Source organism: Erinaceus europaeus, unplaced genomic scaffold, assembly GCF_950295315.1.
Source record: "Erinaceus europaeus unplaced genomic scaffold, mEriEur2.1 scaffold_429, whole genome shotgun sequence".
NCBI lineage: Eukaryota > Metazoa > Chordata > Mammalia > Eulipotyphla > Erinaceidae > Erinaceus > Erinaceus europaeus.
The window spans coordinates 58,592-76,030 of NW_026647290.1; the positions used below are offsets into that span (position 1 = coordinate 58,592).

The following is a 17,439-nucleotide window of genomic DNA, read 5'->3' on the forward strand; positions in this document are numbered from 1 at the left end:
TAAGTTGATATACATGCGATTCCATTGTATTTCACAACAGAGGCCTAACACACTTCGGTTGTCAATAAAGGCCAACACGGAATGCTATGGAAAGAACACACAAGTCTTAGATACACACTCTATTGTGCATTCAGTCTTACAAAAACAAATTGGGTGTGTGTGTGTTTGCTCTATTCTCTAAAACCATGAAACTTTATTATTTATTTTTTCATGACCTGTAGCATGCATTTAACCTTTAGGTAATGTCTGTGTGAGACCAAGGACCACTCTTTAATGGCTGAACGCATACATTTTAACAACACAGGGAGGATTAGCTGCTCCAGGAATTGCCTTTCTAAAATAAAAAAGTAAAGTGAAAAATAGACAAAGGAATCTATAACCCTGGTAGTCTCTCCTATTTGTCTTGACTGTTCTTAAACCAGTTCTCAGTCGGTGAACAGATATTGAAAAGATGCACCTGAAACAGTATCTGCGGGCAGCTGCATTTGCCAACCCCGCTCTATTGCTGCTTTCCAGCGGCGAAGGCGCAGCAGCAGTAACAGGGAAGCCAGAGTGAGCCTCCCCGGCAGCGGCGGCGGCGGCGGCGGCGGCACCGGCACCAGCGCAGTTTCCCCTCTCCCCAGCCCTGACTCTACGCGCACATGCGCACTGCGCCCGCAGCCCTGGACCATTTGTCAGGACTACTCGTGAGACCGAGAAAAAAAAAAAAGAGAAAATTTGGGGGTAAGAAGCGGTTGATAGGATCTAATCTCTAATTAATGCGAAGATTTGTCAGTGCAAAAGCCATTCATTTATTTTTTCTGGGTGGGGATGAAAGTTAAAGAGACCTAGAGAGAGGAGGAAGCGCACCCTGGTCTTGTGAAACAGATCAGGGGAGGGGAAAGGACCGAAGGGGTTTCTCCCCCACTTCCCTGCGCCTCTGGGAAAGAGGAGAAAACTTAATCCCCGGGAAAAAAAGTGGGCGAGTGACTCGGAAACGGCTGGAGGGGAGTCTCTGGGCATCTCACTCTCAAGTAGTGAGTGCGAGTGCGAAAGAGGAACAAAAGAGAGAGAAAAGAGAAAGGAAAAAATGGGGGGAGGAGAGACTTGTATTTTTTCTCTTTGCGCGCACCCGGGGAAGGGTGTGGGGGGCCGTGCAGAAGGGAGCCCGGGCCAGGCGGCCGCGTCGGGCTCTCGCCGGAGCGCAGGCGGCGGGATGCGTGTGGGCCCCCCTCCCCCGCGCCCCCCGAGCTTGTCACTTTGGTCGCTTTTATGACACGGGGAGCGGGGTGGGGAGCGCGGCGGCGCCGGGGTGCGTGCCGGGGTGTAGGCGCCGCGGAACCGCAGCCGGGGTGGCGAGCGCGGCCGCCGAGGCAGGGGGCGCCGCCGGGGGTTGGCGGGGGGAGGCCGGGGCCGCGGATCTGTGCGGCGGGAGGCGCGAGCCCCGCGCGCCGCCCCTGCGGCCCCCTCCGCCCGTGTGGCCTTTGTGCCGGGCGCGCAGCGGAGAGCGGAGCGAGCGAGCGCGAGAAGTACAAGTACGGGAGACCGAGGCAGTGGGAAAAGAGGCCGGGCCACTTTCTCGCCGCTCGGGCTGCGGAGAATGGACTGGTTGAATGTGCAGGCGCGTCTCCCCGGCGTGTGCTGTGTGTGAGTGTATGTGTGTGCGCGCGGCGAAAAGGCCTCTCCGACTCCCGCCGCGCACACGCACACTCACACGCACGCATACACACGCGGACCCGCGGCGGGGCTCGGTGGCCGAGAGTTTGCCTGGGCTTCCTTGCCACCTCTCCTTCCCCGACCGACTGTGTGAGAATTTCATCTAGATCAGCTCCAATTTCCGCCATTTTGGGAAAGTTGCACAAAAATAAACCCTCCGGTTTATTTCTGCCCGGAGGCAGGAAAGTGCTTAGGGAAGCGAGGCGGCGCGGGCCCGCCGCGGCCGTCCGAGCAAGGAAGGGCGCGGGGCCGGGGCTGGGGCCGGGAGCCCGCGCCGTCGCGGCGTTCGCCCCGCGTTGTGCCGCGCCGACCCGGGTGCGGGCACGGGCGTGTGTCGGGAGGCGGCGGCCGCAGCGGCGGCGGCGGCGGCGGCGGCGGCGGCGGCGATAGCGGCGGGCGGCGGCGGCCGCGCTCGGGAGGCAGGAGGAGGAGGTGTGTGCCCGGGCTTGGGGCAGCCGTGGTGGGGGCGGGTGGGGGAGCAGGCGCGGGGCTGCTTCGCCCGCAACTTGTTTACGCTGTCCTTCTATTAAGGATACAAATCGGGGTCCGAGGCGGGGCTGCCGCCCGCCTCGCGCCGCGTGCGTGTGCCATTCCGGAATAATGGGGTTTTTGCACACTCGCGTCTTGGGCCCGGCGGGCCGTCCTCGCGCCGCGGCGGCGGGGCGGGGGAAGTCGAGGCCGGCGGGGGTGGGGATCGGGAAGCGCAGGAGCCGAGGCATCCGCCGCGCGCCCCGCGAGCGGGTGGTGCTGCGCGGGGGGGGGGGGGTGAGGGGGGCGCCGGAGGGAGGAAAACTTGTGAGCCCGGGGCGGGGGTGGGAGGTGAGGGTGCTCCGTGCCATAGGGGGGTGGGGGGGCCGGAGAAACGCAAGTTTTTGTGCTGGTGTTAAAACTTTAATTACCTTTACGGAAAAAAAAATCAAATCAAATCAAAAAGGCCCTACGGTGCCCCCTCCCCCTTTTCTGCTTCGTGCTGGGCCCGCTGCGCGACCGTGAGAGAAAGTTGAAAAGCGGGCGGCTTCCTCCCCGCTTCCCCCACGGAGGGTGGAGGGGTAGCTGTTTGTCCGTCTGCGCTCGCCGAGAGGTCGGCTTGGCGAGGCGCCCTCCGGGGTCGGGAGGACCGTAGCTTTTTACCCCACCCAAGTACTGGGAGGTAAACGGCGCTTTGGTTTCCCTCCCTCCCCCCCGCCACCCCTCCCCCCCACCGCTTCCTTTTCCTCCTCCCCCTCCCCGCCAATTTTTAGAGGGGACCAAAACACACAGACACACACGCACACGTACGCGCGCGCGAACACACACACACACACACGGACACACACACGGACGGACACACACACACACACACACACACACACACACACACACACGGTCTCTTTCCTTATGCAACTTCCTCGGGTTGAGCTTAGCCCTTCCCCCCCTTTGCATCCCTTGGCCCACTTCTTTACCGTATCGAGTCCACCGCCAGAAAAAAAAATGTATTAGAGATCATTCAACGTGCACAGAAACAAAAATAGATTTTAAAAAGTGTTCCGAGTTTGAGTTAAAGGAAGCTGAGAAGAGATGAGAAATAATAATTAAAAAAGGATATATACAAGAAAAAAGGGGGGGCAGGGTGCTGGGAAGGAGTGCGTGGAATTGTAATTTTGATTTTCCTAGAGCGTTTGTGTTTATTGGTTTGGGGAGCCAGAGAGTCTCTGTACTGACTAGCTCAGTCGCGTGTATTTTTGCGCAAGTTTTTTTAGAAAAACACTGAGTCGAGCAGAGCATTTCTCCGGAAAGTTTCAAGTGCAGCGTTATAGCGAACGTGTAAAACTGGCCAAGGGGAGACCTCTAGTGGTTAAACGCATCTTTAAGTTCGGAAGGCCGAGAGCAAAGTTTGGCCTTTACTTGTAGCTACGTAGTCCCTTCAGACGTGGAAGGTGGAAGTAATTAAACAACCAGAGCATTCAGCCCAGATGTGTGCAAGGATACTGATCAGAAATAGAAAGTTTTGTAAATCGGAGAGCAGATGAGTTCTGAGGACCCAGATCTTGTAATTTCCGTTTCTTATTACTTACAATGGGGAGAACACTTTGCTTTTATTCAGGATTTGAGAGTAGTCACTCTTTGGACTAGACACGATTGTTTTTAGATGTATTGTTACCTGCATTTTTAATCAATTTTTAGTAAGTCACAGGGAGAAATTTCATTTTCAGTGTTACTAAATGCAATGGAAGTATGTGTTGAGTAATGTTTTTGGATAAAAATTTTAAATGGGTTGAATATATTCTAAAAAATATAATGTAGAACTGTTACATTTAGTTTTTTAGCTATCCGACGATACCTGTGGTCTTCTGTTAAGTTATCCCTTTTACTTCCGAGTGTAATTTTGTTTCACTAGGTAAGACACTTGAATACTTTGTATAGTTTGTGTTTTAAACATGAGCAAAAACTGCTTATATAATTAATGTATTTTGCATGTGTGTTCTGCAAAGTACCTTTAATTTTTGAGAATAAAATGAATGAGAAAAAACTAAAGTTGAGTTACATGACCTTCATAACTCACCTGCTTGCCAGTAATAGACTTTGTAGGAGGAAGTTAGAATAGGGGAAAGATAGAAATGATAATTTATTTTTGTCTGAGAACCATTTATTTTAATTTAAATATATGGTGGTATTGGGTGAACCTATGCAATAAGTTAAGGGACTAAAATTTCACACTTATTAATTGTGGATTGTAGAGTTGAAGGTTTTTTTTTTTTTTTTATGACAGTGCTTTGATTTTATTTTTCCTCTCTTTAAATCAGTGTTAGACCTTCAGGAGAAGTGTTGGGGGTAGACGACAATCATAAAGACCACCAGACAGTTCTTTATTTCCTCTGCATCAGTAGGTAAGATTTCCTTCCTGAAACAAATTGCTTTTCACTTAGAAATATTAAAAACTGTGGGAATCAAGAATGAGAGTGTAAAACCAAGTTGGGAGAAAAATATTCTTCGGGGGCTTTGTTGGCATGAAAGTCTTGACACTGATTGAGGCTGGAATAAAACATGAGGAAGAGTTAAGAGACGGTTCTAGATAGTGTTTGGATTGTCTTACTAGATACTTAATTAGCATTTCAGTTGCACCTGTTTTCTGTGGATAGTAAATTGTTTGGAATTCAAAAAGTGGGAAAGATAGAACATGGTAATTGTAAATTGATATAAATGTTATATGTCCACAGTGCTATTTTGGAACTTCATGATGTTTTTTTGGGATCCAGTGATAAAATTTTGCAGGTGAAATTTACAGTGAAAGTCTTATGATATTTAACTTCCGTAGTTTAAATCTAACATAGGATAGTGTGTATCAGATACCGTGCCATAAGGTTGTAATGTATTTGCAGTGTGTTAGAGTAGACTTGTTAACTTTTGAACGTATTTCCATAGAAAATGTGGCTATTGATTATCAGTAAGAACCCTTTTAGGAGTCCAGCAAAATAGCCCACTTGGATAGTGTGCTCTTTTGTCACCTGCAAGACCCAGGCTTTGAGCCCAACCCTCACCACGTTGGAGGGAGCTTCAGTGCTATACTTTCTTGCATTTGTAGAAAGACTGAATTTTGGGGAGCCAGGTTGTGGCGCACATGGTTAAGCACTCCTATTACAGTGTGCAGGGAGCCAAGGTTAAGCCCCTGGTCTCCATCTACAAGGGGAAAGCTTCATGAGTGGTGAAGCAGGGCTGCAGTATCTCTCCTTCTCTATCTCCCCTCCCTTCTCAATTTCTCTCTGTATCTATCCAATAGAAAAAAAAAAAACTTAAGTCCTTCCATCCACCCATCCACCCACCCACCCATCCATCCTTCCTTCCTTCCTCCCTCCCTCACTCCCTCCCCCCTCCTTCCCTCTCTCCTTCCCTTCCTTCCTTTCTAGTGCACCACCCATTTCTAGCTTTTGATGGTGTGGGGGGTTGAACCTGGGCTGTGGAGCCTCAAGCATCGGAGCCTTTTTGTATAACCATTATGTTATTTACCCACGTACCAGGCTCTCTTTCACCACCTTTCTCAGTATCTCTCTCTCTTTAATAATATATATATTTTTTTATTATTTATTTTATTTATTTATTCCCTTTTGTTTCCCTTGTTGTTTTATTGTTGTAGTTGTTATTGTTGTTGTCGTTGTTGGATAGGACAGAGAGAAATGGAGAGAAGAGGGGAAGACAGAGAAGAGGAGAGAAAGACACCTGCAGACCTGCTTCACCGCCTGTGAAGCGACTCCCCTGCAGGTGGGGAGCCGGGGCTCTAACCGGGATCCTTATGCCGGTCCTTGTGCTTTGTGCCACGTGCGCTTAACCTACTGTGCTACAGCCTGACTCCCTCTTTAATAATATTTTTTATCATTTTTATTTATTGGGTAGACACAGACACTGAGAGGGATGGGGGAGGTAGAGAAAGAGAGAGACAGACACCTGCAGCTCTGCTTCACGGCTCATAAAACTTTTCCCCCTGCAGGTGGGGAGAAGGGGCTTGAACCTGGGTCCTTGCACATGGTAATGCATGCGTTTAACCAGGTGCACCATCACCCGACCCTCTCTGTCTCTTTCTGAGAAAATAAAAAACAAGTCATCCCAAAGTGGTAAAGCCCTGACCATGACAAAACAACAACAACAAAACAATCCTTTGGTAATTTTGAAGAGTATTTGTTTGTCTCTTAACAGTCTTCAGATTTGCTTTCAGAGCACAGGTCATTCTCAGGCAGAGGGGAAGCCATCTGGAAGCAGAGCTTCTTAAGAACGTTGGTGCTTCCCAGGGGCTTTCTACTACTTACACCTATTTTGCTTTTCTTTTTTTCTCCTGTCAGTGGTTCCCTCTACTTCTCTGTTGCTTTTCATTTTTGTTCTTTGTCTTGAATGTTGAAAGGAATTGCTAATTCTTATTTGACAGAAACAAATTACCCTTTTACTTTTTATGAGCAGGGCTAAAATCCTAAATCCAGCTACCTTGTCACCAAGGTAGTTGTGATCTAGATGCAAACACTGATTTGAGAATTTGACAGCTTGTGGTCCGGGAGGTGGTGTAGTGGATAAAGCTTTGAACTCTCAATCTGAGTTCAATCCAGAGTGATGGCTGGTTCTTTTTCTCTCCTCCTATCTTTCTCATTAATAAATAAAATCTTTTTTTTTAAAAAAGAATTTAACAACTTGCTAATTTAAAAATGATTCTTTTTTTAAAAGACTTAATTTTTTGATATTTATCTTACCTTTTGTTGCCCTTTTTTTATTGTTGTACTTGTTGTTACTGATGTCGTTGTTAGATAGGACAGAGAGAAATGGAGTGAGGAGGGGAAGACAAAGAGGGGGTGAGAAAGAGAGACACCTGTAGACCTGCTTCACCACCCTAGAATCGACTCCCCTGAAGGTGGGGCTGGGGGCGGGGGGCGGCTTAAACCGGGATCCTTAGTCCTTGCATTTAGCGTCATTTGTGCTTAACCCGCTGCACTACTGCCCAACTCCGTAAGAATGATTTTTTTTTTAAAGATTTTATTTATTAATGAGAAACATAGGAGGAAAGAGAAAGAGCCATATATCACTCTGGTACATGTGCTGCCGGGGGATTGAACTCAGGACCTTGTGCTTGAGAGTCTGATGCTTTATCCACTGCGCCACTTTCCGAACCACCCTAAGAATGATTCTTAACCAAAATTTACTGTCACTTACTGTTTGTAGCTGCCTTTGGATAGTGTAGTGTGAAAAATAAACAAATGTGACCCATGTAGGTGGGTGGTGACACACTTGGTTAAGTGCACAAAGTGTAAGGACCTGTGCAAGGATATGGGTTTGAGCCCCCTCCCTACCAGCAGAGGAAAAGCCTCACAAGTTGTGAAACAGGTCTGCAGATGTCTTACTCACTCCTTCCTATCCCCCCCCCTTCAATCTCTGTCTTATCCAATAAAAGAAAAAAAAGGCCAGTAGGAGCAGTGGAATCATAGTGCAGGCACAGTCCCAGCGATAACCCTGGAGGGGAAAAAACAAAAAGTAGGCCATAGGGCCAGGTGGTGGCACATCTGGTTGAGTGTACATGTTACAGTGCGCAAGGACCTAAGTTCGAGTCCTGGTCCCCACCTGCAGGAGGAAAGCTCTGTAAGTGGTGAGGCAGTGTTGCAGGTGTCTCTGTTTCTCTCCCTCTTGATCTCTCCCTTCCCTTTCGATTTCTGGCTGTCTCTATCAAATAAAGATTTGAAAAAATGTGGGCCATGTAGGTATTGCAGAGTAGACACGGGAAGGTGGGGCAAGAACAACTAACTATAAGAAGATCAGGGAGAAATATGAAATTCAGACAAAGTAATATGTACTTCCTAGGATGGTAAGCTTTGTCATTAGACGTGCTGAAGAACTGACAGTGATTATTAATCTTCATTTGGAGAAGTTTCTGTGTTCCTGGATAGGAATCAGAAGATAGTTTGGTCAATAAATATATCACCTTGTATAAATCACTTCTTTCAGCCTAGATTTCCCCATTTGTAAAGTGAGTGCTTGCTTTGCTTCCTTTATTAAAAGGGTCAAATAAAATAAGGTTTTGAGAACTATGAAGTTATTCAAATGTTTGGTAGTTATATTGCCATTTTCTCGTAGCCAGTGTTTACAAAGGGTGAGAGATAGGTTACCTAGGACAGCAAAGAGCTATATGATTATACTTGGGTAAAATTATTAAATTGATTTTTGGCATAAAAAATAGTGACTTGTCATAATACTTTCAGAGGATAACTCTTTTCTTTAGGAAGATAACATTTTATCTTTTATAGTATGAAGCTCTTTGAGTGAAGGGACCATGTTTTAATATAATGGTGAATACAAACTAAAATTTCACCAAATTAGTCATTTAGTAAGCAGGAGAATATCAAATAAATAATTCAGATGTAAAATTATGTCTACTTGTGGAAATAGTAGAGTAATCAAAGTAAAAAGTTTGGTGTGAGGGGAATTAATGTGCTTTAATTAATATTTTAGTTGCTTGAATCTGTTGGGAAATGAGGGTGAGAAAATAGGTAACTAGGATAGGATGAATTTCAATTCTAGAGGTCATAAAACAGGCCCTTTAATTACTATGGATCTAGGGAAAGATCTGTATATGGTTAATTCCTTTGTTTTGTAGAGCCCTTTGCTACTGTATTTTCATGATCTTGATAGAAAAAAAAATCATAAGTCCTATCATTGTATTCAGTTTGATGATACTAAAGACTTGACAACATAAAAAAGTTGTAACTTTAGTTTATTCCTCTCTTTTTAAAAATATTTGTTTGTTTACCAGAACACTGATAAGTTCTGGTTTATATTAGTGTGGAGGATTGAACCTGGGACTTCAAACTTCAGGCATGAGAGTCTGTTTGCATAATCATTATGCTATCTCCCCCACCCTAATTTTATTTATTATTGGGTGGAGATAGAAATTGAGAGGGGCGGGGGAGATAGAGAGGGAGAGAGACAGGGACACCTGCAGATGGGGACTAGGGGCTTGAACTGGGGTCCTTGCACACTCTAGTGTGTGTGTGCTTAACCAGGTGTGCCATCACCTGGCCCCTAGTTCATTTCTCTTTTAGATTTTCCAACTATTGTTCTAAAAGATAAAAATCCAATAGTGAAGGAAAGAAGATCTATGTGTCCTCTTTAGCCCCTGAGTAATTAGTTACTGCAAGGCTGGCATAGTGATTAGCTATCTCCAGGGTGACCTGAGAGACCCACCCAGCAGTGTTTCTACATCCTAATCTACATGTTATGTGTTTCTTGAGCTCTTACAGTGTGGAACACTGTATGACGTGTATTCTTCCCTCTACTATTGAATCTTTTTCTTGAGAATGGTAGTTGGGTAATTTACGAGAGATGGATTAAAATTACATCTATTTGATTTTATCAAGTTCAACATCATCAAATTGAACATGATGACCTATTTTATGACATCTAGAGTTTAAATTCTTACTATTCTAGTCACCCCCGTTCTTTCTTTTTGAGGGATTCTTTATAACCTAACCTTAAGAGTAGACACAACTCTGAGCTCTGCAAATAACAGTTAACACTAATAAAATAAGGTCTCCAGCACTGTTGTGAGTTAGTTTCTTGGCTCAAGAAACACGTATTTGTGGGTTTATTGATCTAGGACCATGGCATATGTGTATATACTTATAGTGTGATAAGTTATATTTGCTTTTTGATGCCAATCCTTCAGAAACATATTGGATGCTTTTTACCCGCTATCTAGAAATCTCTGATTTATATATCTAGTGAGGATAATGGATTGGAATGATTCTCTTTACCTTTCACCAGTAGTCAACAAATGTTTTGAGTATGTCCTCACTTTTTTGCTTGTTTGTTTGTTTGTTTTTGTTTTTTCAACCAGAGCTCTGCTCAGCTCTGGTTTATGGTGGTGTGGGGAATTGAACCTAGGACTTTGGAGCCTCAGGCATGAGAGTCTATTTGGCATAACCACTAAGCTATCTCCCCCACTCAATATGTTCTCACTTTGTACTGCTGGGTGACTTAGTCCTCACAAGGATTTATGCAATACTGTATTTAAAGAGAATGATTTATCTTTGTGATATTTATATATCACATACATATATCTAGAATACCGTTCAACTCTGGTTTATGGTAATACTAGGGATTGAACTTGGTGCCTCAGGCATGAAAATCTTCTTGCATAACCATTATGCTACCTCCCCAGCCCATATGCCTATTTTCTTAGAATGTCTTAATGGTGTAGAAGGTAGAAGGTAGCAAATGACAGGAAGCAAAGCACCAGGAAAGGCTACCTTTGAAATAAAAGTTTGATTTGTGAAGTCAAATTGGAGAAGACCATTAAGATGTATAGCCATTTAGGAGTGTGGATGATTTGAGGGCAGAACAAAGAAATTTGAGAGAAACTTGAATAAAGTTGAACCTGGTGAGCCTAATTTCTTTCTTGAAAAGAGATTTAAAACTTAATTTGGGTGATGATTTGATGAATTACACGAATATGACACAATAGTTAAATGTATTGATATTCTCTGAATGTTTCTACATGTCAACAAATATTTGAGTATGTATTTTACGTTAAGAATCAGTTATGAAAGAAGGAAAAAAAAATAAACGACTGTTGGGGAATGTTGTACAGAATTAATATTTACTCAAATTAGTCAAATTAGTCCATATCTTGGGGTTACAAAGAAATAAAGAGCAACCCATGACTGGGGTATGTCCATAATATAGACATGTAACTTACATAGACAGTGGCAATTAAAACAAATTCATTCTTGGGTGCAGAAGAATGACAAAGGTAGATGTAATGGGTACTATTGTGGTACCATAGATTTAATGTTAAATGCATTTTCTAGGTAGATGCCAGGGAGGTATATTATTGTGGGTAATTTTTTACTGAGTATCTTCTGAATGGAAAGCACAAAACTAGCTGCTTTACTTATGATTCATTCATTCTTCCCAACAAATATATATGTATATATATATTCAGGTACTGTTCTTGGCACACTGATCAGAATCACTGATACTTATACTAACCTTGAACATTTGGTATTGTAGTTCATTTTTAGAGCACATTGGGACTCAGAGATACATAGTAACTTTTATGTGTTCAGTTCTTGCAGTTTGAAAGGGGTGGGGCCAGGGAAAAAGCCAGTTTTTGTTGCTTTGTTCTGTCTTTGGTTTTTTCTTTTCAAAACAGTAATTATTAGAGTATTTCAAAGAAAGCATATTTCCAGGCTAATGTATTTGTGCTTATGTGTTGATTTACTAGGAAGAGCATTATTCAACACGTGTAAAGGGAGGATGGAAAGAAAATTCTTTATCTTTTTACTTCCTTTTTTAAAACCAAGAATCAGGAAAATATCACTTTCTGAATTGTACTAAAGAGACCAAGGTTTAACTATAACCTTGGAATAATAACCAAAGTTACTGAAACCATACTAAGATAAGGCTTGGGAACTTCTGGGATATGGATGGATATATATTCTTTGTAGGAAAATGTCAGTCAAAAAAAAGAAGGATGGGATATAAATCTTGAATTCAAATGATGATGGAAGTTATTCAGAAACAAGGACTGGGAAAGGAAAGAAGACAGTTAAATGAAGAATATAGATTATGGTAGAAAAAGGAGAAGCTACAAGGGAAGAAAATGGAGCATGGTAGGAGTTGGGCGGTAGCACAGTGGGTTAAGTGCAGGTGTGGCGCTAAGCGCAACATTGGCCTAAGGATCCTGGTTCGAGCCCTAGGCTGCTTATGTATAGGGGAGTCGCTTCACAGGCAGTGAAGCAGGTCTGCAGGTGTCTGTCTTTTTCTTCCCCATCTCTCTCCATTTCTCTCTGTCCTATCCAACAACGATGACAACAATAATAACTACAGCAATAAAACAACAAGGCCAGCAAAAGGGAATAAATATAAAAGAAAATGGAGCATGGCTAGAATTTATATTCAGCCGTAGTACTGTAATTACTGAAGTTCTGCTCTGGGTTTGAAGGAGAGTATGCCCATGTTAGCAAAATGTAGTGAAGAGTCTCTTGATTATTGGATGGTTGGTTCTGTGTTGCAATCAGAGTTATTAATATTTCTGTTATATGAGTTATGGTCCATCAAACAGAACTTTAGTCTGATTTGGAAGACTATCACTGCATGCTTTGACTAATGGGTACATAGATTATTTCTCCTTTGTTGAAGCTTTATTATATGGTAAAATTTTAAATGCTGTGTTGGGAATCAAGTGCATGTCCTCATGCATTTGAGGTGTGCATTCCACTGCTGAGCCCTCTCTAGTGCCTCTTGTACATGTTTTAACATTTAGTACTTCACCCTACATAAGAGAGAATAATTTGAATAGAAGTATTCAGGTATCACAGTCAGTTGCTTATTCTCCTCTTTCTGTTATAGTGATTAAATTGTGAATTGAAATTTTAGAGACTGGCCTATTATAGTTCACATGGTAGAATGCACACTTTTTTTTTTAAATAGTTCACTTGGATGGCATGCTTTTTTAAAAAAAAATTTATTGTCTTTATTGGATAGAGAAATTATATTTATTGGATAACCAGAAATTGAGAGGGAAGGGGATAATAGGGAGAGAGAGAGAGAGAGAGAGAGCGAGCTGCAACACTGCTTCTCTGATTGTGAAGCTTTCCCCCTGCAGGTGAAGACTGAGGGCTTGAACCCGGGTCCTTGCACATTGTAACATGTGCACTCAACCAGATGCCCCACCACCCGGCCCCAGAGTGCACATTTTCCCATGCACGAGGCCCTCTCTGGTTTGACGCTCTGGCACTGCATGGAACCACTATGCATGCATGTGTGCTGTGGTATTTCTCCTCTCTGTCTCTGCTCCCTACAACTGTAAAATAAAGTATATATTAAAAAATTAATTCAGGGAAGCCTCTCAATGGGTGATTTTCGTAGGTTCATTTTTGGCATCCCATGAAAAATAAACTTGTAAGTGGTCTGTTTGTTCTGCTTGTTAATGATCTAAGTAATTCACCTTATTGGCTTATTGGATTTGTAGCCTGATCTATTGATAAGGAGGTTAGCTACAAATGATTGTAACATGTGCGCTGAACTAGGTGAGCCTCCACTCAGCCCCCCAAGTTAGCTACAAATGATTATCAAGGTAAATCTCATGATTTCATGGACGAAATAAATTCTGGTTAAATCTAATTAATCATATGCAAAAAAAAGAGTAATCACCTGTAATTTAGCTTCAGCTTATACTCTGTAAAATATGAAATAGGATAAAAAGATACTTATAGCATTTAGTAATGAAATGAAATAAAAATACATTTTACTTTTTTCTTTTTAAATGTCAGTGAATTTTGCAAAAGCATAGAAACCTGTGCTGGACAGATCCTTGTTTTTACTAGGCCCTTTAAGTCCCACTAATGAGTGCACAATTTCTATTACTCTCCTAGTTGTGTTGTATGTTGATGGTATGATAACACTTTTAAAGATATTTTCACCTTAAATTGTGATTTTATAGTCTGTACATAGAAAATAAAGTTCAAATACAAGCATTTGAGAGTATATTAGATATGCCACAGGCCTGTTAATTTGTGATTTCATTTTTGTGTATACACCTTTCCCCCCCATTTTCTGTTCCTTCTTTAAAGGAAGTAAGTAGGGTAGGCCGCAAAATTAAAAAAAACAAGTTGAAGTAATTCATCTCTCTTACAGTCAAAAAAGAAAGGGCAGGAAGTTAGAACATTTTTTGTAAAGACTGCCTTTAGTGACTAGCCTTACAATCTTTGGGAAAAAAAGGTGGCAAATAAGATAAACCATTGCTTCATTCTAAACAAGGTATTCCTAATTAAGATAAGAGTAGATAAAGGTTGGCAGTCTTTGAGAAATTAGGAAGGAACCACCCTAGTAACGATTTTGCATTTTAAGGAAGCATAGACTAGTTGCCTCTGAAGTATCTACTATGTAAGGCTAGGATTAGATAGAAATCTCAGGTTCTCAAAGATTTGTTCTTGATAGTACCAAGGTTTTGGTTTTCACATTGAAATGATCTAGTGTTTTGCCTACCTAAAATCTATGAAGTTGGGCTCTCAGGGAAAAATATCACATCTCTCTACAAAAGATCTCAATTCTACTATGTATACTAGTTGTTCACTAGTTGTTCTTTTTATTTAAGAAAGGATTAATTAACAAAACCATAAGGTAGGAGGGGTACAACTCCACACAATTCCCACCACCCAGTCTCCATAACCCACCCCCTCCCCTGATAGCTTTCCCATTCTCTATCCCTCTGGGAGCATGGACCCAGGGTCATTGAGGGTTGCAGAAGGTAGAAGGTCTGGCTTCTGTAATTGCTTCCCCGCTGAACATGGGCGTTGACTGGTCAGTCCATACTCCCAGCCTGCCTCTCTCTTTCCCTAGTAGGGTGTGTCTCTGGGGAAGCTGAGCTCCAGGACACATTGGTGGGATCTTCAATCCAGGGAAGCCTGGCCAGCATCCTGGTGGCATCTGGAACCTGGTGATTGAAAAGAGAGTTAACATACGAGGCCAAACAAATTGTTGTGCAATCATGGGCCCAAAGCTTGGAATAGTGGAGAGGAAGTGTTAGGGAGGTACTCACTGCAAACTCTAGTGTACTTCTGCTTTCAGATATATATTTTGCAGTAGTTTATGGATACGTGTGAACATAAGCTCTCTCTCACAGAAACTGGTGTATATCTAGGTTATGGGACTTTGTTAGAAAGTGAACCACCTGAGATGAAATTAGAGTGTACTATACAAGGAAAGGTCTCACCCGAGTAATGAAGCTGAAGGGTTGTCATTCCACACGTGAAGTCTCTGGACACAGTCTGAGGTGAAGCATGTTGAGGTGGCAATCGTTGCGTTGGTTAGGTTGTGATCGGCGGATGCAATATTATTTGGTATGGATTGGGAGAGGCATGCGGGAAAGTGGGCCCTATCCAAGGGTTCCAGGACTGGGGGAAGTAGGGGCTCTATAGTGGAGATGTGAGGTTCCTGCTGTCTTAGGGTTCAAAAAGACAATAGATAGTTAATGTTATCATCACATTATTTGGTAATTGGGTTAACTTTGAAAAGTCCTTTTGTTATGGTTACTCTTCAACATAGTATTGGAAGTTCTTGCCATAGCAATAAGGCAAGAGAAAGAAATCAAAGGAATACAGATTGGAAGGGAAGAAGTCAAGCTCTCACTATTTGCAGATGATATGATAGTATACATAGAAAAACCTAAAGAATCCAGCAGAAAATTACTGGAAGTTATTAGGCAATAGCAAGGTATCAGGCTACAAAATCAATGTACAAAAATCAGTGGCATTTCTTTATGCAAACACTAAATCTGAAGAAGAAGACATCCAGAAATCACTCCCATTTACTGTTTCAGCAAAATCAATCAAATACCTAGGAATAAAGTTGACCAAAGAAGTGAAAGACTTGTATGCTGAAAACTATGAGTCGCTACTCAAGGAAATAGAAACTGATACCAAGAAATGGAAAGATATCCCATGCTCATGGATTGGAAGAATAAATATCATCAAAATGAATATTCTCCCCAGAGCCATATACAGATTTAATGCAATACCCATCAAAGTTCCAAGCTTCTTTAAGAGAATAGAACAAACACTACAATCATTTATCTGGGACCTGAAAACACCTAGAATTGCCAAAACCATCTTGAGGAAAAGAAACAGAAATGGAGGCATCATACTCCCAGACCTTAAACTATATTATAAAGCCGCCATCATCATCATCATCATCATCATCATCATCATCATCATCATCATCATCATCATCATCACTAGTTGTTCTTATCAGACACAGTGAGTAGGGTGTCAAAGCTGGTATCTGTCATACTTGATTTGAAAGAGAATTTTTTTTTTTGTAGCAGTATGTGTTTGTTGAGAGATGCTTCAAGTGTGAGTTTAGATTTTTCTCTTACTCTTATTGAATAATCCTGTTTAAGAAATTTGAACTTCTTTTGATGTGTTCTCCCCTGATATTTAAATAAAGAGAGGTTGTTTGTTTTTGGGGTGTGTATGTGTGTGTGTGTCTTATGTCTTTCTCCCAGTGATGTTAAGCTGCTGCCAAAGAGGTACTTAAAATACTTAGCAGCCTGATTGTTAGAATTTTTACTGGAGTACATAAAATAGACAGTGGAAAAATAAATAACTTTTTCTGATTTCCCCTGAGTCCCCACCCTAAACAAATCTGTTGCATTTCCCTCTTCTATTTCATTTATTCATTTTTTAAAACTTCATTGGCACCTGTTGAAGATATTCAAAGAGGATAAAGAAATGACTAAGGTCTTCCTTTTTTTCTGAAACTTCTGTAAGTGAATGATTGTGATAAGTTAATGTTACAGTCAGGGAGTAGATCCTGCCTTCTTAGCCTTTTCCTAGATCTCATGTGCATATATACCAGCACATGTACAGAGAAGGATTCTCATTACTCATTAAGCTCCATTTTGGAGAACATCTGTAGCTTTCATCATTACCCTGCTGGTCTCTTGCCGTAACTACTCATAATACTTTGTCTTTATCAGCTTTCTTGGAAGCAGATCCAGGAACTCTAGTAGTTGGTACTTAAGGAAAGTTTGCTTTTTTTAAAAAAAAAAATTTATTTATTTATTAATGAGAAAGATAGGAGGAGAGTAAGAACCAGACTTCACTCTGTTACATGTGCTGCCAGGGTTTGAACTAGGGACCTCATGCTTGAGAGTTCAGTGCTTTACCCACTACACATGGACCACCTTAAGTTTTTATGCATCTTCAGCAAAAAATATCTCAGTAAGGTTGCCACTGTCTCAATCATGGTCAGTTACTCAGAGATTACATTCTTTCTTACTTTTGGGGTTGTTTTCATATATATTTTTTATTTTATTTATATAAGAATGTGTTAAGACTAATAGTATATCACCTTTGTCAGTTTGCCACATTCAGTTTGAAATTTTACTTGTCCATAAAATCCCAGTCTTAGTCACTAATTGTTTAAACACCCCCCCCCCCCCCATTCACCTCTGAACTCCTGAGTAATCAAATACAACTTTGTGGTATAAAGGTTTTGGCCTTTACAGAGTTCCTGTTCCTGTGCCCTGGTATGCTTCAGCTACCTGATAAACTAGTGCTTGGAGGGAATGTGAAATAGAGATGAACTTGTTTGCTTTTCTTCAAAATAACTGCAGCTATTATGTACTGAATACTATGAACAGTACTCTAATGTGCACAACTAAACAGTTTTACATCTTGATGAAGGGAGATTTTCCTATTCCAATTTTCAGATAAAGGAACTAAGATTCAAGAG

At 42.1% G+C, this 17,439-nt stretch overlaps 1 protein-coding gene across 1 annotated transcript in view; it reads left to right on the forward strand.

Moving 5' to 3' along the window:
• Nucleotides 1–1,077: 1,077 nt before the first annotated feature.
• Nucleotides 1,078–17,439, forward strand: part of LOC132536282 (uncharacterized) — a 31,329-nt gene continuing 14,967 nt past the window's right edge. Inside the window, exon 1 of the mRNA XM_060183907.1 lies at nucleotides 1,078–2,127. Coding sequence (XP_060039890.1) covers nucleotides 1,252–2,085 — 834 coding nt within the window. The 5' untranslated portion in view covers nucleotides 1,078–1,251 and the 3' untranslated portion in view covers nucleotides 2,086–2,127. The remainder of the gene's footprint in view (nucleotides 2,128–17,439) is intronic.